Below are 27,633 nucleotides of genomic sequence, written 5' to 3'. Positions count from 1 at the left end.
AGATTGCTGAACTTTCCTCAACACTGTTAACTTTCGAAGGATGCTGAACTTCGTTTGTCCATTGTTGAGTATCCCCAACAGCTTGGTCCTGACCCACTATGATTACTTTTTCCTCAGGTTCCACTTATATTGGACTTCGCTTTACTTCAGAGCAACCTTTTGTTAACTGCCTTGGTTGGAATATTGAAGACTGCAAAGCTTCACTAAGTCCTATGTTAAGTATTCCCACAGTTTGGCCCTGATACAGTACGTCCACTACGGCCACGTCTTTCCTGTAATCCAATTTACGATGGGGTGAGCTTTATCACTGCTGTTAGCATTGGTCAGTTGGTTAGTTTCTTTAAGAATGCTGCACCTTCTACAATACTGGTAAGTATTTAAGAAAGCTGACCTTCACCGAGTCCTTTGTTAAGTATTCCCCTCAGGTCAGCCCCGATCCATCCTTGCTCTTTCTTCTGATTCCATCCGAGGAACTTTAGCATTAGATTTGACAAGCAGGGGAGCACGATACACCACCATACCCAGTCCTACCTATCTGTCCTTTCTTTATGTTATCCCTATATACTGGTAGTACTTTGGAGCAAGTGGTAATTATGTCGTAGGGAAAATTGCCACAACATTTTAGTCAGTATTCAGTGTCTCGTACCATTCTTGTCTTTATTTTTAGCCTGAGATGTGTCTACAAGTGTGTCTTCTTCTTAATGAGAGCAGTTTGAGAGTAGTTAATGAGTCAGGCCGCTGACAGACAGCAGGGTGACACTGTTGCTCTAAATATAATACACTTTTCCCGTGTCTGAGTGTCAGGTCAAATCTCTGCGGATTTGTAAATCTGTGTTGGCGGTGAAGTCAACGGCAGGCGGAACCGTAAGCAAAGCTGGAGGAGAAGAACAGAGCGTGCGGGAGAATGGATGAATGAATTAGTCAAGGGTCAGCGATGATTCTCATTAAAAACAAATTACTGATGTTGAGAGGGGACAGCTGTGAGACTGGGGCCTAATGGCCCTTCCGTCCTGGCTCAGAACTCAAATACACCCCCCCCTTTAAACTGTCCGTCACCCTCCACCCCCCCCCTCCCTCCTTAACGTCCCAGAACCCCCTGGGAGTGCTGTCAACCTGGCAGACAGGAAGTGGCAAAGACAAGCGCACCTCCCACAGGGACCTCGGCAGAAATAAAAGCAGGGGTGAAAAGGAGAGATAAAGAAAGAGTGTTGGTATATAAAGACAATAAAACAAAGACATTCTTGGTAAAGAATTGAGCCTTATTCGGTTTTTGATGCTATGAAATGCCTTAAGATTTTGCTATTACGACCCATTTGTGATCTCTCCGTATCTTTAGTCGCTGAGATTGTGCCAAAACAGGTCCAAAGACGCCTTGGATTAACTCGCGCAAAGCTACCCCTGCTGGCTCGTCTTCAGATGGTTCAGAATGCAGCTGCAAGGCTGTTGACCAGGGCAAAGAAGTTTGATCGTGTCACTCCAATTTTACCATCGCTTCACTGGCTCCCAGTCCGTTTTAGGATTCAGTTTAAGGTCCTGATGTTTGTTTTTAAAACTCTTAATAATCAAGCGCCTTCGTATCTTGTGGATCTTCTTAATCCACATTCATCAAACAGATGTCTAAGATCTTCTGATAGGTTTCTTTTGCATGTCCAAAGGGGGACAGAGCTTTTGCTGTTGCTGCCCCCCGTCTATGGAATCAACTGCCACTGGACATCCGCCTCGCACCTTCTATTACCACTTTTAAAGATAGGCTTAAAACATATCTTTTCTACCAGGCTTTTTGATCAAATTTTTAATTGTTTAAACAAATTTTTTATTGATTTTTTTCTATTGTCTGCTTTTATTTGATCTAATTCTGTTTCTGTTTTACTTTCTGTACTCTGTTCAGCACTTTGGTCAGCGTTGCTGTGTGAAACGTGCTATACAAATAAATTTTACTTACTTACTTACTTACCCCAACATACTGATAGGATTAGTGAGGTAAAGAGGGCTGTTGGGGACTCACCGGGCACCATTCCTGTGAGCGACGGGGCTGAGTAGCTGCCCTGGCCGGCCGGGGGAACGTGAGGAGGGTAACCTGGAAGCGTGGTGCTGCCTAGATCACGACCTGCAAAGGGAAAAAAATAATTCCTGTCAGAATCTATGATGTTAAAATCTACAAGCTTATCTGCAGGAAGTGTGGAGGTGCTGAGGTCACAACCTGAAAAGTCGTCATATTGCTATGTTGCTAATCTGGACGATATTAGGAAGATTAGGTAGTTTATAAGAGGAATAAAACACACAAAAAGTGTTTTATTCCTCTTATACCACAGCAATTTATATTATTTATTGAAGAACCAAATCAAAAAAAAAAAAAAAAAAGTATGGATTGTTTCAACATGGTTTAACGTGAATAAGATGTTACTACGGAAACGATAAGGTGTTAATACGGGTGCGTTAAAGACCTGTGATTTGAATTAACAGCCAGAATTACAGTCAGAGCTGCTGTTAAGATACAACGTTTATAAGAATCACCCGAAAATACGCTCGTGTGTTGTTGAATGCCGCGGCAGTCCCTGGAAGGCTGCCATAATGACGCTTTACATGGATTAGGTGACCCCTGTGTAGTTAAGCATTTCTCTTTTCTTTAGCACAGTCACTCGACAGCACCTGAGGTCGTGTCTCTGGATCCGCAATGGTGCAATTAAACACACAAACACACACTGATGTGTGACAGAGCCTGGCTGTCTCTGCTGTAGCTTTTGTATAGTTAGACATATTACATGTTCCTTATGCTGACCTCTCTCTCTCTCTCTCGCTCTCTCTCTCTCTCATTTATTGTCTGTCTTTTTATATATATATATATATATAGTTACTCATAAAATCATATATTATATACTCTGCAACCCAAGTTGATCAGATCTCTCTCTCTCTCTCTCTCTCTCTCTCTCTCTGTCTGTGTATAGCTGTATTAGGATACATGACAGCTCCGTCAGACTGAATCATGTGCTCGAGTGCAGTGCTGTGCAGAAGACTAGAGGCCATTCATCATCATAAACACGCCTTCACACACCCGCCATCGATCCCACTCAACACACACACACACATTGCACAGATACAGCTGGCCACACAAAGGGGAAAAGTTTGACAAAGAAAAAGTAGGAAAGATCTGCAGACTGGAGAGGATAAGCATTTGGGCCAAATGTGGAGCTTGGTAAATAAATAAATAAATAAAATTTCATCTAGGTGGATTTCAGCTTAGTGAATTTTCCAACCTTGGAAGTATGAGCCCGTAGAAAAAGGCAAAATCGAGTAGTGCTCAAACACCACACTTGGGATCACTACAAGGGTGCCAACATTTCTGGTTTAACCAAAGGATTTACAGTATTTACAGAGCGCTTTCTTTCTCACGACACACCTGAAAACGACACACTTTGCTGCTTTTTCGGATTAACGTAAGTAAAATTCACCCGTCAGAGAAGGAAATTCACTGAAGGGGAAAGGGCAGGGGACCACATTTGCTTCTGATAGCATTCACTTTTTTCTTCATGCCGGATTTATGTGCCTTGGTTTTGTGAGCCAATAGAAAACAAGAACACGAGTGGGCGGGACTGTGGTGTTTGGTCAGTAAAAAAAGAAAGGGGTAAAAAAAAAAAAAAAAGGATGAACTGTTCATTAGAAAGAGTAGCGGACGCACCAGAGATTGGCTACCGAACCAACTATGCACTATTTATTCACTAACCAACTTCGGTTGCTAACGCTCCAGCCTTAAACTGTAAATAATAACAAAAGTAAAAGTTACATCGAACGCATTTTGACGGAACGTTCTTCAGACGTCAAGGCAGTCAAAGCACAAAAAAGCTGAACTCCTGGTCCCCAGTACTCCCAGTTTCACTTCCATAATGAATAGAAACCAACATGCAAACCAACTACCGGCGTGCGAAGAACTCCATTCAAAAGAAGTACGCATGACTGGGACGGTAGAAAAAATAAACGAGAAATCATCTTCCTAAAGGCCCAGTAGGATGTGTGGGGGGGTGAAAGAGAACAAGAAATGTAGACTAGAGGACAGGATGGATAGACATGTCTCGCTTCTTGTTATGTCTCCAGGGCTGCCGTGTTGGACAGTTTTAGCAAGTGTGCTGCGACAGAGAGACATTAGTGAAGACCGGGTACTAATCCACTACGGGTCAGTGGACAGGGCGAACGAGGGAGAGAGAGGGAGAGACGGAGGGTGAAGTCAGACAGGGCCGCATCCTCCGAGAGCAACTGTCAGCCGGAGGAACGGTAGAGGGACGAAGACGAGACAAAATGTTTCTCTACAGCCCGGGCCAAAGGAGTCAGATCTGACAAGTTTCTGTGTCGGATCTGCTCTTTCGTCTCGGATTGTCCGTGTCGTCGTTCTGTAATCCGCAGTTCTGTGTGCCGGGCTGGGAGAGACGACGGAATACTGCTAGCGCGATAAATCCTAACGCTTTTTTCAGAGAGTATCGTGGATATCATCCATCGTTACTCACTGGACATTAGGGTTAGAGGCATGCTAAGTGCTGACTTCCGGCTCACACCCGTTCCATTTCAGCAGCCTTCAACGGTCAAGAATACTGTTTTAAAACCGTAATATTCAACGTTTTTATCCGCCACCTTTTTAGCCAGCGCTGTTGAGTTCTAAATTCTCACTTCTGATTGGTCGGGAAGGCTTTTTATGATGAATTCAGTAGCTCAGCTTCAAATGGCAGATTTATACTGTATTAATGCGCTCGTTCTAAGACGCTATCTTTGCTATAGTGACGACTTCCATTGGGACTCTGCTATGGTGGACACGCGACACCAGCAATTTCACGATTTAACCTGTTTATACGGTGAAATTTTCTCTGAGGCGGCTTTTATCAGACATTTATGGAAGGAGTCTCCAGTGTCAGCGCGTTTTAAGAAAACTTTCACGGGAAAGTCTTCAGGATGGATGAATTTTAATGAGTATACGTTACAGCACAGTGAAATTCTTTTCTTCGTATACCCCAGCATGTCAGGAAGTTGGGGTCAGAGTGCAGGGTCAGCCATGATACAGCACCCCCTGGAGCAGAGAGGGTTAAGGGCTTTGCTCAAGGGCCCAACAGTAGCAGCTTGGCAGAGCTGGGGCTCGAACCCCCGACCTTCCGATCAGTAACCCAGAGCCTTAACCGCCAAGCCGTTTGTCTTATTAACGTCAACAGAGACCTGTTTTGTGGACGTTCCACAGCATTAAATGTAACTATAAATGGATAAAAAGTTTGATTTATTTATTTATTTTTGTAATTGTTGGAGAATACTGTAGTATTCGAGGAATGAAACACTTGGGGGTGTACTGTTATAAGAAAATAATCAGCTCTGCTTAATCACTCCACCCATCGTTGATTATTTTCCTAAAACAGCATAACACGGAGTGTTTTATTCCTTACTTATAAATGTAGAGGTATGCTGAAATACCTATGCAAACCTGTTATTACACACACACACACACACACACACACACACACACACAGGTTCTGATCTCCCTCGATGGTTGATGGCCAAATTCCCTAATCCATGATTCCCTCGTTATGGCCAGAGTCCAAGGGGCTCTTAATTAGCGCTGTCTCATTCAGTGTGAGGGGAAACACGAGTGTGTGTGTGTGTGTGTGTGTGTGTGTGTGTGTTCTAATTACAGGTCTCCATCCTTCCTCTCTGTCCCATGAGAGACTCCGAAATTTGAATCTCAATCACGGAACAGTATTTAACAGGTCTGAGATCGCTCGAGTGCTGAGGCTGGGCGAATTTCCAGGAAGTTGTCCAGAGAAGCCAGTGAGTGTGGGTTCTACTCCACTCAGCTCCACTGAAACCATTGGTTGTATGGTTGTGCAGAGAACCTTTAAGACGTCCCACAAACTGAAGGCGCGTTAGATTTAAAAAAAAAACCCAAACAAACAAAAAACCTTTTCTAAAAGTCTGGGATCCTGTGATTAAGGACGATAAAACCGTGTCCCGTGCTCGACGTCTCAAATAAGTCTCCTTATTTTCAGATGCATTTTTTAAAATCCTGGCAAATTTATTTAATATTTGTAACTATGAGACGATCATAAATGAAACATACGGCTGTTTATAGATGCTTTCACTCATTAAGACAAGCTCTAATTTGGCTTAATCTCATGACAGATCATTTTGCGTCAAAATTCGAAAGAATAATCTGCAAATTGAACAAGATCAGTGATTTCAATGTATTAAAAGATCTCGTAATAGGTGTATTAACCATATATTTGGTTGATTGTAATCTTATAATAGGAAATACTAGATATGATCAAGATATTGTGTGTGCAAACTGCAGATTTGATAGTCAATGTGTTTACATCAAAAAGAAAACATTTTTTATGGGTTTTTATGACATTTTTTGTGGGGTTACAATCTCCAAAGTCAGCGTTACATCCTCCTTTTTCCAGTTACATAGGAAAATAGAAGATTTGTATTTGTACTGTCAGAAAATTGGAGATAAATGAACTGTTGCCGTACGGCAACACCGTGCAATAAAGGGTTAAATGAAGATGACTGAATGAAATGAAATGAAATGAAATACGCGAGGAGAGCTCACCCGACACTAGCTGGTAACTCTGAGGTCCTGCTACGCTCGGGCCCAAATCCGCTGCCGTCTGATTGGCCAGGCTGCTCTTCATCTCTTCTAGTCCGCCGGCCAGAGACGCCATCGCCGAGTAATCAGCCGTCTGCAGAAAGAGAGAGACGTGAACGCTTACGAATGTCGATATCAACAAGGCGACGGTGTCCGTGACATCGACCGAACCCAAACTGGAATTTACACCAGACGTGTCCCGGATGACACGAGAGTAGCGTAAGACCGCTTTCACGTCTGCACATCTGTTTTATTCCGGTCCGCCACGCTCAGGACGGATTCTGCAACTGGGCTAAAAGGCGTCAAAGCAGCTTTAGTGGTTCTGCATCGATCAGGAAAAGTAACGTTCATGAAACGCTTAACTCCATGACAACAGAACCATAATTTGTGTTGAATGCTTCTTCAAAAACCACACACACCAAACGCTCTACCGAAAGAGGCGGAGCTGTCTGACATGATTGACGGACGCCTCCTTGTCCTGATTGGTTGGACGCCAATTTTTTTGTGTCTGGGGTGTCACTGACAGTTCACTAAATATCATAGACAGTTCACGAGTGTGTGTGTGTGTGTGTGTGTGTGTGTGTGTGTGCCCTCTGACTGACCCAGCCTGTGCTGTTTCGTGACCCATTACTCATAATGATCTGCCTGCCCCACACACACACACACACACGCACACAGCTGTGGTGGTCCATCTCTATTGGCTGTATTGGCTGTAATGGCTCGTGTCAGGCAGGTGGAGATTCAGGGGGAAATGGATGTCACTTCTGCTTTAGCGTGTTACGAGAACGTCTAATGATGCTAAACGGCATCTCTCCTCTCGTACACACCTGCCGCTAGCACCGACACTCCGACTTTCAGCGCGTTCACGTCAGACAGGCTCTCACACACACACACACATACAGTGTCGATCCTGTATTATATGTTCATACACATCCTGAGCAAAGAATAGTGTATTTTCTGTCTGCAAATTTTTATGTATTGCATTTCTACATCAGCTTGATAACAGAAATCTGGCTCGCACCATGTGTGTGTGCATGTGAGAGATAGAGAGAGAGAGAGAGAGGTGCTGTGACCCCTTAAACACCCGTCTGCTCATCAGTACAGCGAGGTCGGTGGACTGTGACCCAACCAATCACCACTTACGCTGTCAACTCTCTCTCTCTCTCGCTCGCTCGCTCGCTCTCTCTATTCCTCTTTCATACACTTATACACTCTTCTCTTTTTTTCTGCCGTTAGTTCTCGCATACTCCAGTTCTTGCCAGAACCTCCAGATTTTGCGCCCCCCCCATCTCTCCCCACTCTTTAATGTGTGTGTGTGTGTGTGTGTGTGGTGAGAGTATATGTAGATGGGGTGCTTGGCGTTAGTAATTGGGGATGATGAAGTTTGGCCGAGACCCTGACAGCACCCTAGTGAAGATGGATGATTCTCATTTCGGCCTGTAAATGTTGTCAATTCTCCGGCCATCAGCGTCCGTCTCTCTCTCTCTCTCTCTCTCTCTCTCTCTCTCTCACACACACACACACACATGCGCACACACACACTCATATCATCACAGCTGGGACAAGAGGCTGGAGAAAAGCCAGAATAAGAAAGATGATGGGAAAGACAGACAGAGAGATAGAGAGAGATGATAGAATGGTGACAGTGCTTTCATCTGTGCGTGTGTGTGTGTGTGTGTGTGTGTGTGTGTTTAGCACTTTGTAAGGACCAAAACACTCTAGATGACCCTATAAAGATAGGATAGAGTATATGGTGAAGTTTTCCTGACTTTAAGGGGACGTTTATTTAACGTTTATGGAAGGAGTCTTCAGTGTCAGCGGTTTATAACACTCCGAGATAAAGCTGTAACTTCTCAGACATCTTCAGGACAGAGGCGTTTACACCTTTGAGGTTTCTTGGTAACATGACAAGCTGCGAATCTCATTAATTTAAGCGGGGTGGGGGTGGTGGGGGGAGTGTGTGGGTGGGTGGGTGGGGGGGATGCTGGTGAAAGAACAACGTTCTTTAATATATAGAAAAATGTCATTGTTGGCAAATTGCTGTGGTATAAGAGGAAATATATTTATATTATATTTATATATATATTTTATATTTAAATATATTTATATTTATATAATTATATATAGAGAGAGAGAGAGAGAGGGGGTATGCACTCGCAGGAAAAAAAAAGTAAAACCTATATCAGAGCATCTCTGTGTAAGAAAACTTTCCAAACTCGAAATAAAAGCTTGAACTAAGAATTGTTTTGTTTTGTTTTTTTCTGTGCTAAATGACAGACAAAAATTGAGCAAAATGACACAAAGAAAAGAAATCTGGATTTGTAATGAGGTCAGAGAAGAGGATAGCAATCTGAGACGGGCAGAACCTGATTTTCATGTCTCACACACAGTTTTTCTTTTTACCCTCATTTACATCTCTCTCTCTCTCTCTCTCTCTCTCTCTCTCTCTCCAGGGTCAGAGATATCTCCTCTGTAATGGCTCTCCTCCCAGTGCACATCAATAACAGATGAGGCTCCTAATCGCACAACACCAAAATAATTTCACCCCAAAACCCGTAACACATTTACATAATAACATTTCCGCCCTTCTTCTCTCTCTCTCCCCCCCCCCCTTCATCCTTCCTGCATGCATTGTCTCCTGGAAGAATTCCTAAAAATGAAATATATTAGGGAAAACGAATGAGCCTCTGTGTTTGTGTGTGTGTGTGTGTGTGTGTGTGTTTGTGTAGTAGGGAAAGGGAAGGGGAAGGTATTTAGTGGCGCACGGCATTAAATGAGACCGACTGTGGGGAAGCCATTTATCGGTGTGCGACTCTGGAGCGGCACATGGCAGCTCACACTGTGATTGCTGGCCAACTGGAGACACACACACACACACACACACATACTTTATCACACACGGCGTTTGTGCTGATGACCCACACTTCACTACATGACCTCACTCACAACCACACACACTTTCCCCGTCCCTCCTGATGTCCGTCTTGTCTTCTATCGATATCAACATCACTCCTCCTTTTACTCTCTCTCTCTCTCTCTCTCTCTCTCTCTCTCTCTCTGTCTGGTTGGATAATTAGTTCAGCGCTCGGCTCCTCAGACGACTGATTTATCGCCGACGCATCGACGGAGCGATTTCAAATGAAGTGAGGCAGACGAGTGCGCGCTGGTTTATGTGCTCCCCCGCCAAGCCCATGCCCGCTAATTAATAGATCCACCCCGAGTTAATGTTCCCACCATCACCCCAAACTGAGAGAGAGAAAGACAGAGAGAGAGAAAGGGAGAGGACAAGAGAGGAGGAGAATAGAGAGAAGTGAGAGAGAAGTGAAGGGAAATAGGGAGGACAAGAGGAGAAAGAAAAGGAGGGAGAGAGAAGGGAAAAGAAAGAAGGAGAGGAGAAAAGTAGGAGGGAGAGAAAATAAACAGGGCAGATGAATAGAAAACGAGTGGACGAATAGAAAGAGGAAAAAGTAGAGGAGGAGGGGGAAAAAAACCGGAAAGAAATCGAGAAAGAAACGCTAGAACCTTTTAGGATGATTTCTCTTTCGGAATGGGTTCCAAGCTTGTTAATGGGGGAAAAGGATAAGAAGAGAGGGAGAAAGGGAGCAGTTAAAAGAAGGAGGGAAGGACGGAAGAACAAAAGACGAGGATGGAAGCGGAAGGAAAAAAAACTGGTGAAAAGTGATGAAGGGAAAAGAAGATAAGAAGCGAAGAAGAGAAGAGAAAAGGGATGAGAGGGTAAAATTAGGCGAGGAGGAATGCAACCGGAAAGAAGTGTAGGGCAGGAGAGAAGAGAAAATGGATGAGGGGAAAAGGATGGACAAGATTATGTTTTTTGAAAAGTAGAAAAGGAAGAAAGGAAAAATGAAAAGAGAAGAAAAGGAGAGTTATTAAAGAATTGTAATACATTTCTTACTGCCGTCACGTCGCTGAGAAGTTATTGACATCTACACTGTCTGAGCAGCAGGGTTCAAGTTGAGCTCCACCACACACACACACACGCACACACACATGCACACACACACACACCAACATCCTCTCTCTGAAGGCCTTAAGAGTTCTGTCTTTCTGGCTGTTTGGTTCTCTCTCAGCATGATTGTTCCTATTTAAGGACCAAACCATACACACACACACACACACACACAGACACACACACACACGCCCTGCAGAGCCAGCATTGACCCAGAGGTTAATGCCCCAGTTGGCAGGTTGGTAACCTTTGACCCCGTCAGCTTTAGTGCTCAGCAGTGAAATGGACTGAGGAATTATGGGGCTTTGAGATGAGTCTATAGATCACTGACACTGTCCCTGACCATCAGTGTGATGCGTATAATGACCAATCCGAACGTAAACAATGGGGCAGTAATTATGCTCGCTTTAGATGATTTCATGTGTTCGCTGTGTTTTTACGAGAAACGCAACGTTAACATTTTTCAAAATGGCGGAACACGTATAAGTTCAGGTTGCGTTTAGCAGTAGTGTAAATCCTAAATATTAGCTACTTCAACAACGAATTTACGGTAACTTTTTTCAACAGCGTAAACAAAATTATTTGCTAATATGTAACTTGAGTAAATAAAAATAAAAATGACAGTTTATTCTCTATGAGCTCCAGTATCTCTAATATACAATATTATTACCTTAATTAACAGTTAAATTTGTAAGAGCACTATTGCTAGGCAACTGGGAAACGTGGGCATCAAGCGAAAGCTAAGTACTAATTGAGTTAAAGGATTTAGCTAGCTAGCATATGACTACTAAATTCTTTTAATTACAGAAAAATAAAATCATTATGATAACAACACTTCCTTCAAATGTGTTGATAAATTGCTATTACAGGATTTAAGTACAATAAAATTTATGCTTAAGTGTTTCACATTTAGGATTGAGCATTAACTAAACTTTAATGGATATATTAAACTGAGCAACGTCAATATTGCATCACAATTTCTGAAGTCGTAAATACCACGAGTGGGATGTTCATAGGGAAATGTTTCCTATACATGGCACTTTCCTAAACATGACCCCACTTGAACAAAGAATTTTATTTTCACCCAAAATATACCTTATGAATTTGGCAATGTAGGGTGCTCAATTGTAGCCACATTTGATACTTTTTCACAAGAGTTATAAAAGTAATAATTTAGTCCACAATTTACCTCAGGGTTTGAATAGTCCTAATATATAACATTGCTAATATTAAACAACATTTTACCTCAGGGTTTCAATAGTCCTAATATATAACTGCTAATTTAAATAACATTTTACCTCAGGGATTTAATAGTTCTAATATATAACATTGCTAATATTAAACAACATTTTACCTCAGGGTTTCAATAGTCCTAATATATAACTGCTAATTTAAATAACATTTTACCTCAGGGATTTAATAGTTCTAATATATAACATTGCTAATATTAAACAACATTTTACCTCAGGGTTTCAATAGTCCTAATATATAACTGCTAATTAAGTAACATTTTACCTCAGGGATTTAATAGTCCTAATATATAACATTGCTAATTTAAACAACATTTTACCTCAGGGTTTCAATAGTCCTAATATATAACTGCTAATTTAAATAACATTTTACCTCAGGGATTTAATAGTTCTAATATATAACATTGCTAATATTAAACAACATTTTACCTCAGGGTTTCAATAGTCCTAATATATAACTGCTAATTTAAATAACATTTTACCTCAGGGATTTAATAGTCCTAATATATAACATTGCTAATTTAAACAACATTTTACCTCAGGGTTTCAATAGTCCTAATATACAACACTGCTAATTTAAACGACATTTGACCTCAGGGTTTCAATAGTCCTAATATATAACTGCTCATTTAAGCGACATTTTACCTCAGGTTTTCAATAGTCCTAATATATAACATTGCTAACTTAAATAACATTTTACCTCAGGGTTTCAATAGTCCTAATATTTAACATTGCTAACTTAAATAACATTTTACCTCAGGTTTTCAATAATCATAATATGTTACTGCTAATTGAAACACCTTACCTCAGGTTTTCAATAATCATAATATGTAACAAACATGAACAACTTTTTACCTCAGGTTTTGATTAGCCCTAATATGTAACCCTTTTAACATTTTACCTCAGGTTTTATTCTGAGTAAAAATAAACCACCATTAAAAAGCATATATATTTGTTTACATTTATGATTTGTGCATAATTATCTGTGTAGTTTACCTAAATCTTGTGTTAGAAGCTAAATAAATTGACAGAGTGTCCCAGAGGCCGTCTATGCTAAGTGTGCTTGGGGTGTAATTTTAGTTGTACGGCGTGTGCTGATATTTATAACTGCTTTATAATGTTTCCATAGTTACAGTGCCTTAACATTGCCTCTATAAAGGACTTAGCTAGCTAAATAATTAGCCTGGTTTATTAGCTAGCTAGCAACATTGTTCTGAAGACCTTAAGCGCTTAAATGTTCCTTCACGTGTCCAAGTAATGTATTTACAAATCATTACTTTTTTAAAAAATTTTTAAATTTTAAATGAGTGAAACTGTGATGTTATCTATCAGAGGAGACTAGTCAGAAAGAACAAATGTTAAAGAAAGTGTTTGTATTTCGTGTTTTTCAGAGCATACGCATAGGCATCAAATCCAACTGTGTTCAAAGAAGCCATAGCAACAATCTCTTGCTTGCTTGCTTGTGACATCAAACGAGTTGTGTATGTGTGTGTGTAAGATCATTGCCACATATAAGCCAAGCCAACTTAAGAACAGCACAGTAGCCAATTAGCAGCGCAAACACAATTGCAAACTGGATAGTTAACGTACGCACGAAGATTGTAGAAATTTACCCCACAAAACAGCGACTTCACATGTACTACACTATCACTAATGCTAACTCACTGCTGTAACCATGCAGAGAAACAGAAAATTGAACAAAAGCTTTGTGTAGACATTGATGGGCCATAGTGTAGCATTACTGTATCCTCGTCTGTCGGTAGCATTTATTTATTTAACTATTTTGTTGTTTAGTTATTTAGTTAGTTAGCAATCTTCTTCCTTATTGTCGTAACTGTTCTCTTATATCTAAATTAACAATTATCAAAAAAGAAACTTTTATTAGGATCTTAGTCCTTATTCATGACCAATTTATAGCGTCTTATTTATATTTAATCTTTGACTTCTTTTGCATGATATATTGTGTGACACTCTGTAAAGTAGCACTGAACGTGTGTAAAAGTCTAATGTCAAGTGTGCACTACTTAACCCTTAAACCTCTGTGCCCTAACCCAATTTAACTTAACACAAAACATATAGGCAGTGCGGCAGAAGCAGCATAAGCTCACACAGGCCAAGGGTCAACGTTAGGGTCCACAAGGGCATAGGGTCAACGGTGAGGTCAGAAACGGGTCAAGCAGCGCCGGCAGCCAGGCAAGTGAGCTTTGGGAAGAGGGACATCGTGTGCACATTTTCTTGGCTGTGTAGCCCCACCCTCTCAGCTCTTACCTGGGCGGGCTTGATGGTGTCATGGTTGGAGTAAATATCAGGATCGAACACGCAGTCCAATACCTCGAGCTGCTGTGGCGTGAAGAGCTCTCCCCGCATCTGCTTGCGCAGGAAGTCCCGGCCTGAGTGGGCGTGGCCGTTCGCCAACGAAGAATCCTGAAGATCTACAGAGAATAAAAGATTACGGCTGTGATTGTTGGTAGAAAAATTCGAGACGTGAATCCTGTATAATGAAAGTGCGTTTTAAATTAAAGACAATATATTGCGATGTCGAAAAATAAATGAGTTTGTTTAACAAAAAGTGGGGGTGTGGGCTGAGGATGGGTGACTGAGGCTACCTGTTGGGTACATTAACTTTGGGCAACTGGGTTAAACTTTGTGAGAAAACTGTTGCTAGGCAACTGAGAACTGTAGACACCAAGCACAAGCTAGCTAATCACTGAGGTAAGTGATTTAGCTAGCTAGCTAGCATATATCTATTAATTCATTTATATATACAGTATGTACAATGTAATAAAGGCACCATCGAGAATGAAAGCAAAACAAAACCATTAGGAATATCAAAAATTCTCACAGATATGTTGAAAAAATGACTAAGATAATCCTTCTATAATTATACTTAGCCTCAACTGCTAACTGCACTCAAACTCACAAATGCCACAAGAAAGAGAGGGCCACTCCTATGCAATCCATTTAGATACCTTTAATATAACTAGAAATGGACACAGTAAGCTCATATAGCTTAACGTAAAGACATTAGGACAGCGGAAATGACACAGATCAGTCCGAAATATCGACTTTTACCTCAGATGTGTCGATAAATTACTACGAAAACATTCCGATCGACTAAAATGACACAGTATTTACACTTAGCATGTACCGCTAAGCAAACAGCGACATTGTTTGGGGGTGGGGGAGTGGGGGGGATCTCGACTTGAAGCCATGAATACCACGAGAGTGAGCGTTTATATGGAATCTTCTAGAAATCTGAACACGTTTTAGTGTTCCTTTAATGTGAATTCTGTAGGCGCTTATCGACGGAAGTCCGAAAAACGTTTCCTGATTTCTTTTAGTAAAGAACATTGAACTGGTAAGATAAGCTGTGAAATAGGTGAAATGAATGCTGGTGGATGGACAAACGCACACACACACACACACACACACACACAGATGAGTTATTGCGGAGTTTCTGAGGAGACAATTATAAGAGCTGAGAGAGCCACGGGCTGCGAATGATTACAGACAACGAGGCACGGGCGAACAGAGGAGAATAGAGACGAAATCCCCCCCCCCCCCCCCCCCACGTATAGAGCCAATTCATTTCTCCAAAACACCTTTTTCTAGAGACCTTAGAGGGCATGAGCAATCGACACCCAGAGAGAGAGTGAGACACACACACACACACACACGGGGATGGAGAGACAGACAGAGACGGAGACGGAGAGACAGACGGAGAGATGTGGAGTGAATTACAGTTCATCTCAATTATGTTTTAAATACAAATCACCTCTGTAGTGTGTGTATGCAGTGACTCTGATCTACTCAGCAGCTACGCATACACACACACACACACACACACACACACACACACACACACGGCGTGGAGTGTATGATCTGTGATGTTTTGACCCTCTTAATCCCGGCGGTCAGTGTGTCTGATAGAATTCAATTGATCAGTCGTGTCTGTGTGATGGCACCATTTCAGCCGGCTTATTGCTTTCACTTGAAACACACACACACACACACACACACACACACACAATGAAGGTTGAAGGTTTCTGAAAAAGCTTCTTGCTCTGTCGCCATTGTGTGTGTGTGTGTGTGTGTGTGTGTGTGTGTGTGTGTGTGTTTAAGCTAATTATAGTGGCCATTTTTCATTCCCTCCATCCCTCTTTCTTCACATTTCTCTCTCTTTTTTCTTTTCCTCTATCCCTCTTTCTTTATGTTTCTCTTTTTCAGTCCCTCCATCCCTTTCTTCACATTTTCTCTCCTTCTTCATTCTCTCCATCCCTCTTTCTTCACATTTTCTCTCCTTCTTCATTCTCTCCATCCCTCTTTCTTCACTATATTTTCTCTCTTTTTTTTCTTTTCCTCCATCCCTCTTCCTTCACGTTTATTTTTTGTCTCGTTTTCATACCCTCATCCCTCTTTCTTCATGTTTTCTCTCCTTTTTCATCCCCTGCCGACACCAAGGAGTCCAAGAGAGCAAAACTGACTGAGGGTGGGCGGGGCATACGCTCTCTCTCTCTCTCTCTCCACCAATCGTAGGCGTCTGTGAGCTCATGTATGCGGAAGAGGGCAGATAGCGCTTTCCTCGGAGTGTGTAGCTACAGGCGCACCAGTTTGAAAATATTTATTATGAAAATAATACAGCGATACTTTGAGTTTCTTCATGTTGCTTGTTGCTCTTCTTTTCCAAAAGAAAAGGCCGCACTCTGGCATCTTGTTTGCTTGCGTAGAGTCACGTTTCTGACGTTTTAAACTTTTCACGTTACTGCGTCCTTTCACATATTCAGGTTAATTAGATATTACAGTTTATTCATGTTGGACCTGACCGCTGCTTAATTCCAACTCTTCTTTTAGTCCTTAAGAGCTATATGTACTTGCTGCTAGCACACACACACACACACACACACACACACACACACACACACACACACTTCCTCAGAGGTATTAGATATTCAGTGAGTTGTGGTGGTGTGTGTAACGCTCCGCCGCTGCTCCTTTGGCTCTTTGTTTTGGCTTGACTATAGGAAATCACCCTCTGTAACCAGTCACAAAGACCTCAGCTGCAGTCTTTCTCTCTCTCTTTCTCTCTCTCTCTCTCTCTCTCTCTCTCTCTCTCTCTCACACACACACACACACACACACAGGGTGGGATCTGAGGGGAAGCTCTTCCTCAGTTCAGAAAGTAGAGACAATAGCGACAATGAGATCGACTCTCTCTCTCGCTCTCTCTCTCTCTCTCACACACACACACACACACACACACACAGATGCTGTGTGTGAATATTCTCTGGAAAACTTAGCTAGTTGAGTTTTTTGTGTATGTGTGTGTGTGTGCGCGTGTGTGTGTCGTCTAGCGTTACTTGTGTATACTTTAGCTACATCAGCTATTAGCAGTGTTCGCTAGCTAGTTTTTTCCTCTGTAAATATTAGCTAGCTTGTTTGTGCATCGTTTAGTGTTACATAAATATGCACACAAGCTACATCTAGCAACGCTAGCTAGCTCGGTTTCTTCCGGAAATGTTAGCTAGCTTAGCTGGGTTAGCTTGTGTGTAAGTTGTACAGGATTACCTCAGTACACAGCTACTTCGGTTATCGAGCTGTGTTACCTAGCTAGTTTTTTCCTCTGTAAATATTAGCTTTGAAGATCAACCTATGGGAAAGTGTGTGTGTGTGTGTGTGTGTGTGTGTGTGTGTGTGTGTGTGTGTCCAGCTATCTGAATATCATCACGCCTTTAGCTTTTTCTCTGTTTCTCTTCGTCTCTTCTCTCTGCATATCTCTTCACATTTTTATCTCTCTTCTCCTCTCGCCATCTTTTCTCTTTTCTCTCCTCTCTTCCCCTCTTCGCTTCTTTACACGTCTCTCCTCCTCTAATCTCCATTCATTCGTCTTTCCTACCTTTTATCTCTCATACTCTCTCTCTCCTTTCTCTTCTCTCCTCTCCTCTCTATCTCTTTCATCTCTCTCCCATGTTCTCTTCTCTCTGTCCTTCGCTTCTGTCTTCCTTTCATCTCTCTGCCCTGTTCTCCAGTCTTCATTTCACCCCCCCCCCTCTCTCTCCCCCCCCTGTTCTCTCCTTACCTCATTTCATCTATTTTCTCCTTTCCTTTGCTCACTTCCTTTCATCCCTCCCTCCCTCTCCCCAACTCCTCTCCTCTTCCCTTCATCATCTCCTCCTCTCGCCCATGTTTATCATCTCTTCTTTCCCATGTTCTCCATCTCCTCCACTCTCCCATGTTCCTCGTCTTCTCCTCGCTTGTAAGTTCTCCATCTCTTCCTCTCTCCCATGTTCTTTATGTCCTCTTCTCTCCAAAGTTCTCCATCTCCTCCTCTCTCCAATGTTCTCCATCTCCTCCTGTCTCCCATCTTCCCCATCTCCTTTTCTCTCCCATGTTCTTCACCTCACCCTCTCTTCTCTTCTCTGTGAATGCTCAGACACAATGCCTCTGTTCTAGAGGCCCCACAAGTCAAGTTCTCCCTTTCCTCCCACTTCCTTTCTGGTTGACTGAGGTCACTGGGTCACCACGGGGTTTTCTCCAAACACACACACACACACACACACACACACACACACACCCACCCACACAATCCTAAGCCTCTCTCATATCCCTCCCTTTCTCTGGTTCCATTACCATTTCTGAGCAGATGCGAGTCACACTATACTGCACCACTGAACACACACACACACACACACACACATATTTATACACCATCGCTCAGGTCCCACATGACTTTGTTATACATACTGTACATTCAAACCATATTAACTTACACTTTCTCACACACCATCAATGAGCAGAAGTGAACCCCTCTCAGAGCTCACACACACACACACACACACACGCACACACACACGGCTCTGTGTGTGAGCATATCTCGCTGTCAGGGAGCTGACCACCTGCAGTCCCACCATGTCAATTAAACACACAAATTCATTTCTCTCTCTCTCTCTCTCTCTCTCTCGCTCTCTCTCTCTCACTGTCACCGGTCTGCTGCTGCTTTAATTAAACTGGTACACATCGCTCTAATTGGTGCATAGATCAACCTGTGTGTGTGTGTGTGTGTGTGTGTGCGTGTGCGCTTGTAAGTAAGTGAGATAGCAGACTGTAAAAGAGACTCGCTTTCTTTTCACATCTTCGTTTATACTCGAGCCTCTTCGTGACGCGTTAAGTGAAAAGTCAGGGCGGGACATATGGAGTGGCTCCTCCCCCTTTTTAAATAGCCAATAGCGTTTAGCTTACCTCACAACCCGAGCTAAGCCGTACTTTACCCTTTTAATTTATTTATTCATTTCCATATGATTCATTGACATGTGATTCATTTTCATGTGATTCATTTTCATGTGATTCATTTACATGTGATTCATATTCATGTGATTCATTTACATGTGATTCATTTCCTGATTTGCTTCTCTTTAAATCCAATTTTAGACTGTTATATTACAAAGGTCTTTCCAGATTATTACTTGCCACACTGTATGAGATAACCCCAATAAAATTGCCTGAATTCTATAATATAATTTGTTCACCATGTTGGGTTTAAATCCTCTAAAAACAGATTCGCAATTGACTAACATTAATCTGTTCCGATTCACATCCTTCAAAGCATTGGCATGTTTTGTTTACAAAGTATGTTTTGTTTTGTTTGCTAAGCCGTACTTTAAAAGGATTTTTCGAATGTCGGGGGCGGGACACTTGACATTCTAGACGGCATTTGATTGGACAGAAAAGCTAGGACATTTTCAATCGGTATAAACTGAAACGAAAGTCTGTTAGAAGTTTAGTCAGGACACTGTTGGGTTACTGTGTGTAGAGTATCATGACTCTATGCATGTGTTTAGCGGCTGCTGGGCATCGCGATGGGAAAGGGGAGGGGTGTGAGCCCGCTGTTGGGCAAACGAGTGACACCTCTCCACAATAGCACTGGTACAGAGATAAAACAGACAGCACAGGTAAAGCTTTATTGATAGTATACAACCGCTACAATAAAATCTCTTGTTTATTTATCAACTGCAGTTTGTTGTGTCTGTGTTGCTGTGTGTGTGTGTGTGTGTGTGGCATCTGGCGCTGCTTCACATGCAGCAGGGGTCTACCCATAGATGGCATTTTAATGTACACGTTCACACACGTACACACATGGTGTCTCCACTGGATAGAGATGTTTATCTAAGACGTGTCAGCGGTGTCCAATCCCCCTGCCCCGATACATCTGTCAGTGTTCAGCTCCTTCCATCTGTGCCGTGTGTGTGTGTGTGTGTGTGTGTGTGTGTGTGTGTGTGAGAAATGGAAACGTATTGGTGTGCCAGCTGATATGTACTGGAATGTAAATAACAAAAATGCTAGCTATAGTGAGGATTAAAAAAACCACACACACACACACACACACACACACACACACACACACACAAAACACTCGTTCTTACTTTCATCTCTCTTTCTCTTGCTAGCGTCAGCCGCCGAGCTGATTCCCAGAATTCCACTGATGGAGTACGAGGAGCCTGCGGCGTCGCTGGTTACCGCGGAGACCTGGGTCACCGCCACGGTGGACACTGAAAGGTCAAGGAAGGCTACAATATCATTTCATATTGACCAGCTGCAATATGATCGTGCGCACACGCACACACACACACACACACACACAAACACACACACCTTGCATATCAAGCTTGACGCGTAAACTTTATTTTGACGCTAAACACTTTTAGCTAGCGATGAACCACCATCGTGCTGTCAGTTGTTGTTTTTCAGTGTTTCTTGCTCTCGCCCTGCTCGACCCTGTGTGTGTGTGTGTGTGTGTGTGTGTGTGTGTGTGTGTGGGGTTTGTTTTTTTTTCGTGCTAAAGCCTTTTTCGGAAAGAAAAAAAAAACAACAAACAACAACAAGCTGTCAGTGTGTGTACGGCCGGCGGATAAAACTCCAACAGCCTTATTTTCAACCCGCTCCTTCCTGTCAGCCCTCCGTGCTCGCTCTCCCGGCCTTATCTCATTTCCTGTCAGGTGACGTTCGACTTGAGTGACAGGACGGTGGCCCCGAGGGGACACTACAGGGTGCGAAGACGCCGCTAATCCGGACTCCCGAGCGGAGCCGCGAAAAAAAAAAGAGCGCGCGAGACGGAAAACAAATTGCTCGAAAACAGGCGAACAGATAAAAGACCCCCGTTCTCGCCCTCGTCCGTGAACCGCGAGGAGACCGTAATGAATGCATATCCCTGCGTTTTCCTCGTCATTTATCATTTCAATTATCTGCTTTTCTCATTCTTTCTCTGTGTTTTCTTTCACGGAGACGCGACGCGAGCGCTCGGTATTCAAAAATCTCGAAATTTCAATTTTCCGTCTGAGCACGAGAACGATTTATCATCGTTAATCTGAAGTCGGGGGGGGGGGGGGGGGGGGGTTTGCGGGTGAAAATTAATTTCGATTAAGCGGTGATGTGAGATTATGAAGATTACTGACAGAGGCTTAAGTAGATCCGGAACTTTCTCTTTACTCCAGCACGTGACGAATGGAGTCGCTCCTGAGAGGGACATCGCTTGCGGTTTTGATCATTTTCAGACTCTCAGTATTCCAGAAAGTTCCATATCCTTATAAACTTCAGCGCACAGTCAATATTTATACTAGCTAGCTTGTTATAGCGGATAACACAACTTTGCTTAAACTTAAAGATCCCTTGATCGCCTGTGTGTCACGTTTAGTTGTCGCTAGTTGTGTTTTTTTGTTTTGTTTTTTTTTGTTGTTTTTTTGTCATTTTTCGCTTCTGCAGCATCATCACACCCGGACTTTAGTCACGAAACGTAGAAATCCGGCTACGTGGTGACAAACGCCACGAGTTCAGTGGAACTGTTCGCCCGGTTGCCGAGCTGGAGAACTCGTGAGAGAACACGGTGATCATCAGCCAATCAGGACAGAGAGTGAGAATGCGAATGTGAAAAAGTCATTTGTGAAGTATTAAACTCCCACTAACAGGATGTGTGGGTTTCTTTCTTTCATTTCCTCAGAGAGTGAGTCATCCAGATCAACCTGAACCCGAAACTTACGTTTATAGCGTAGTGTTTGACGTAGCATGCTAACACTACCCGGCTCGTACTGAGCGCAGATCTGGCGATAAAAACACACGGACGCGGTGTGTCGTGATGGTTTTGTTTTCTACCCTGTATTTACGCTAGCGAGCTAGACTTAGCGAGCTGGATTGTATGTATTCTTCTTAGAGGTTCCTATATTACCTGCGTTTATTTTTCCTTACGCTTTATTTATTTTGAATTAGTGGGGGAGGGGGGAAACTTTGTACAACCTGCATAGAGGTGCTTAAAACTGCTGTAACGTGCTTAAAGTGTATGTGTATGGGTCTTACCTAAATTATGCGCAGAGACGCTTCCTGATTGGCCAGGCTGCTGCTGGACTTTAGTGCGAATGATCCTGCGGTAAACAGTAGACAAAGAGGAAACAGACATCATGCGTGTGTGTGTGTGTGTGTGTGTGTGTGTGTGTGTGTGTGTGTGAAGTGGCTGACAAGGCAGCACAGCCTCGCACTTCCTGCATGATTGCTCAAGCAAAGCACAAGCCCCTTTTTCTTTTTTTTCCCTCCCTCTCTCTCTCTCTCTCTCTCTCTCTCTCTCTCTGTCTCTCTGTCGCTTTCTCTCTCTTCCCTTCTCTGTCATCGTACACATGGTGTTGAACCTGGACTCATGAATATGTGTGTGGCTCGCTGTCTCATCCCCCTCTGTTTCTGCCTTTTTCGTCTATACCTTCTTCGTCGTCTTTGTGGGGTTTTTTTTCTTTTTCTTCTTCTTACTGGACAAAGCAACAAAACTTTTTTAGTGCCAGAAAACTGTACCAAGTACCAAAGGTTCCAACCGGACGATGTATGGTACACACGTAAGATCGGGACCGGTGAGAGCTAACGGTACTTAGCGGTTGGCACGTGACACCATATAAACAAAACAACAACAACAACAACAAAAAACCCCACACAATCAATTATAAATAAACAGTCTGGTTTGTGGAGTTCACGTGAACGGTGTGTCGTTGTTTCCGTTACACACACTGACCTGTTGATTGAGCTGACGCTGGGCACGCTGTCGTTGTCACACACTCTCTCGGCCAGTAGTCGGTCTCGTATCTCCCAGGCAAACATGGTGGGGTTTTGGCGTTTGTAATCAGCGATTTTGTCGACGACTTTGGGTGTAGCAACCTTTGGTTTGGATCCTCCGATCACGCCTGGCCTGATGCTGCCCGTCTCGTAGTACCTGTCAATCAAAAACGCAACCTGTCAGCGATTTGACGGTTATGATACTGGCGCGGTGATGCGTTGCGTTGTTTTAGCGATTCAACTGTTTTTCTGCTTGATCAGAGAAGAGCTGGAGTTTTAGTAATTAACCATTCACAAAAATCACTCACTCATGAGCATGTTTCGTTTTGTCTGCTAAGCCGTACTTTAAAAGGATTCTTCGAATGTCGGGGGCGGGACACTTGACATTCTAGACAGCGTTTGATTGGACAGAAAAGCTAGGACATTTTCAATCGGTGTAAACGAATGAATTATTTTAGCGCCGCAAGTCTGTTAGAAGTTTAGTCAGGACACTGTTGGGTTTCTGTGTGTCGAGTATCATGACTCTCTTTATATACGTGTTTAGCTGCTGGTGGGCATCGCGATGGGAAAGGGGAGGGGTGTGAATCGGATGCTTTGCAAACGAGTGACACCTCTCCACAATACCACTGGTACAGAGATAAAACAGACGGCACAGGTAAAGCTTTATTGATATTAAAACACCGTATACAACCACTACAATGCAATTCTAACATTGAAACCTAGTAGTATAGGTAAGAAGAACAATTTTTTTAAAAGAAATATTTATGAAAAACTGTCAATTCTTTCAGCCCTGAGTGTCTGTGTGCCATTAACCGCTACTGTGGAGTTACACAGGCACCCCAAAACAGGTGGAAGTTCCATTTTTGTTGTTGTTGTTGTTGTTGTTGCCTCTGGTAAATATTTTCAAATGTTAGCTAGCTTTTGTTGACCATTTTCTCTCAAGTTAGCTAGCGACTTTTGAAAAAGCTATGTTTTCTAACGTTTCTAGCTTATTTTAAGAGGAGAACCTCTAAATGTTTACGTACAGTAGGAGATTCCTCTCAGGTAATCTGGCTAATTTTACGGGTATTCTCAAACATTAGGTAGCTTTTCTTTATTAAGTTGACTCATGCTAACTAGCCAGATTTTTTTTTTTTTTTACAAAGCTAGCATTGGTTAGGAATGCTCTAACATTAGCTTTTTGCAGGGAGAACCACTCGTGTTTGCTAGCTTTGGTTTAGAGGTTTTCTCACAGGTAAGCAGGCTAATTTTACGGATATTCTTAAAAGCTTGCTAGCTTTGATTGTGGACACACTCTAATGACGGCTAATATTGTTTTTCACGAAGGTTAGCTTTCTCACTTTAAGGATATCCGCAAACGTTTGCTAGCTCATGCTGTGTAGTTGATTTTGAATAAGCTGGCTTTCGATAGCCGTTTTCTCATTCACATTAACTTTGTTTAGGGAGAAGCTTTAATGCGGGCAAGCTTTCGTGTGGGAATTTTTCTTAATGCTAGCTGGCTAATTTTTAAGGATATTTTGAAACATTAGGTAGCTTCTATTTCTCAAGCCCTCTCATGTTAACTAGACAGATTTTACAAAGCTGGCGTTTGTTTAGGAATTTTCTCTCAGGTTAACCAGCTAGTTTTGAAAATGCTAGTGATTGTTAGGAAAAACAACAACAGCAACAACAAATCATTAGCAAAAACGTTAGCTTTTTGAGGGGAGAACTTTCATTTATTAGCTTTGGTTTAGACATTTTCTAGCTATTTACCTGGATATTTCTCTCTCTCTCTCTCTCTCTCTCTCTCTCTCTCTCTATATATATATATATATATATATATTGTTACACACATGCTAGTTTTGTTTTTGCTTTATTTGAACATATTTGTGTCCTTGTCTACTTACCTTTGTGTAAGTATATTCTATGAGCTTGCTTTTATTGGGAACATTCTATTATTCTAACATTAGCCGCATAAGTGTTCTCTAAAGTTAAGGGATACTCTCTAAAATTATTCTCTAAAGAGGTTTCATAATTATATTATAATTAGCCGGCTAGAGAATACCATTGTCGGAGGGTGGTCGTGTATATCACTGAAAATATACTTATTTGGTTTTTAAAATAATTCGCTAAGGTTTTATAAATATATTTTCCGTACTACAAACTAAACAGGGACTACCATCCTCATACACTCACACACACACACACACACACACAACTCGGAAACACATGACAAAGAGACCCTGTAGCCTTTCTCCCTGCAGTATATACAGAAAAACAGCTAAGCTTAATAGGCGGTTGTGAAAATCCCGCTATTAATGAGATGAGGTATGGACATTCATCCACCTTATTTATTTTAGCGTGCTACACTCGGTCCACGCGCTATTAAACGCAGGGGCTTTCTTGTTGTGTGCCGGTTAGCCAGAGAGCAGGGAGGAAATTAACACACGCACACGGGGCCTAGCGGTAACGCATGACTGAGCTGGACTGGGGGCTTCGGGGGGGTCGGAGAGGGAGAGAACAATGGCAAACACATTTTTTGATATTGCTAAAGGCCCTAGCACTAATCCCACACCTTCATCTATTCAAATGCTCTCTCTCGCTTTCTCTTTCTCTCTCTCTCTCTCTCTCGCTTTCTCTTTCTCTCTCAGTCTCTCTCTCGCTTTCTCTTTCTCTCTCTCTCTTTCTGTCTCTCTTGCTCTCTCTCTCTCTCTCTCTCTGCCTTTCGTGTCTTTTCCTTATTTCTTTCTTCTTCTCATTCTTTATAAATCATTTTATTCTAAATCGCTCTTCCTAAATCTCTCTCTCTCTCTCTCTCTCTCTCTGTCCTTCACCCTCCTCGGCAGATGTATGCCACCCGTTTCATTCGGATGCAAATGTACAATGTGATGAATCTTTTCTTTTTGTGACAGAGAGGAAGAGAAGGGAAAAAAAAAAAGGCTTTGACCCGCTCCAATTCGGGACGAGGGAAGTTTTTTTTTCTTCTTTTTTTTATTTCAAACTCGGTCACACAAAAGCAGGAACTGCTGACTCAGCTGCGCCGGTGCACGGTGTTCCTGTACTGCGGCGGTTCCCAAAGGCGCTAACGGAACATTGGGAATATTTTGTCGTTCTCCTAACCCTAATGGTGCCGTCATGCTAACTTCTTGTCAACGAGACAACACCTGAAAAGAAACGGCTTCGGCGAGCAAACCGTTCGTTGCTGAACTTGACCCGCTTTAAACACGCCGCTTAGCATCGGCGATCGATAACGCAGGCGCTAATCCGTCACGATGAAGAAGAGAAAGCGCTTAGTCTTAGTAGTGTACAAGCTGGAAATGTGATGTACAAATGTCCTGACCTTATGATAGATCAGTCGATGAAACATCAAACACTGTACACAGTCAGTACAAATCAGAACGCTTTCGTGAGTTAGCGAACTTGCTAGCACTCAACTTATATATAACGGTCAGTAATGTTACCTTCTCGTAACATGGCTTATAAATGAATTTTTAAAAATCCCTAGTCAAAAATGTTGGGTATAATTGTGGCGCTGCAGTTATTATTGTAAAAATTATAATTACACATTCGTTAGACATTAGTAAATGCTTAATAAGTCATGAATAAGGCTTACCTGCCCAGGATCTTGCTGACGCAGCCGTGGCTGACGCGCAGCTGGCGGGAAATGTCGCATGGCCGTACGCCTTGGTGAGCCAGCTCTACGATTCTCTGCCTCACCACGTCGGGCAGCGGCCGCCCGTTCACAAACACCCCCCCAAGCTGGTTCACCCCTCCGTGCCCTGAAAAGAAAACCAGCGTGCATCAGGGTTGTGAGTTCATTCTATTAATGTAACAGATTTCAGAATTCGATCAAATCTACAGAGGACACGAGAAACGACTGTTTCGTTCCAGTAGCTAAGCGTCACCGTGTTGTTATGTTCTGGTGGCATTACGTTAAAATATATATATATATACACGGCGGATCAGTGACGGAGACAGTCAGTCCTAAGGGTGAGAGTCTCTGTAATGCCCGTGAACAAGACCCCTTAACTCTTAATATCCCCACTCAGGATTTGATTCACTGGATAAAAGCATGCTGGTCAAGGGGCGTGGCTATACTCGGCTGCCACCCCTGAAATAAGGCTTGCCACCCCATCCCATGTCTGACCTCCACTCAGATCTCTGAGAGGTCTGAATCCTTCTAGACGTCATCGGTGCTGGTGTTTGGTCCCTTGTCTTTGACCTGAAGGTCGGAGTCGTACATTCTCATCTTTCCCTCAGTCATGAGCCACGCCCCTAGTGGCTAACTAGTAAAATTACACATGACCTACTCGAAGTGAGAAACACTGCGAGTGGCTAAACAAGCCAGGTGTGCATGTGTGAAACTGTGTCTGTAATTAATATACCACTCGTGAGAGAAAATGCGTTCGTGTTACCTTGTCTGTATTAAGTACTACCTTCATTTTTCTTTCGCAGAACCCAGATTGGACTTTCCGAATAAGCATTTTTACACTTCTGATGTTTTTACGCAACCCATATTGTCCCAGATTAAACTTCCCTGAAGATTATTTAATGTGTGAAAACCTACCAAACTAGCATGAGTTTGCTTTGAAATAAGCTAGTTAGCATTTCGACGAGGAGCTGACATAGAAGTACGTTAGTTAAACATACATAGCTAGCTAGCGCCTTGAGATAAATAATCAATCTGGCTAGCTGAATACCGTTGAAATGGGTCGTCATTAGCATACGTAGATCATCTGAAATAG

At 42.5% G+C, this 27,633-nt stretch overlaps 1 protein-coding gene across 2 annotated transcripts in view; it reads right to left on the bottom strand.

The window, feature by feature from the left end:
• Positions 1 to 27,633, bottom strand: part of pax5 (paired box 5) — a 46,904-nt gene that overhangs the window by 5,032 nt on the left and 14,239 nt on the right. For both annotated transcript variants that reach the window (XM_053619130.1, XM_053619131.1), the window contains exons 2-8: positions 26,502 to 26,667; positions 22,869 to 23,066; positions 22,172 to 22,236; positions 20,248 to 20,373; positions 14,099 to 14,262; positions 6,578 to 6,707; positions 2,006 to 2,107 (exon numbers count right to left, since the gene is read on the bottom strand). In XM_053619130.1, the coding sequence (XP_053475105.1) occupies positions 2,006 to 2,107; positions 6,578 to 6,707; positions 14,099 to 14,262; positions 20,248 to 20,373; positions 22,172 to 22,236; positions 22,869 to 23,066; positions 26,502 to 26,667 (951 nt within the window). The remainder of the gene's footprint in view (positions 1 to 2,005; positions 2,108 to 6,577; positions 6,708 to 14,098; positions 14,263 to 20,247; positions 20,374 to 22,171; positions 22,237 to 22,868; positions 23,067 to 26,501; positions 26,668 to 27,633) is intronic.

The sequence above is a fragment of the Ictalurus furcatus genome, chromosome 29 (genome assembly GCF_023375685.1).
Source record: "Ictalurus furcatus strain D&B chromosome 29, Billie_1.0, whole genome shotgun sequence".
Taxonomy (NCBI): domain Eukaryota; kingdom Metazoa; phylum Chordata; class Actinopteri; order Siluriformes; family Ictaluridae; genus Ictalurus; species Ictalurus furcatus.
This window is presented reverse-complemented; position numbering and strand designations above follow the sequence as displayed.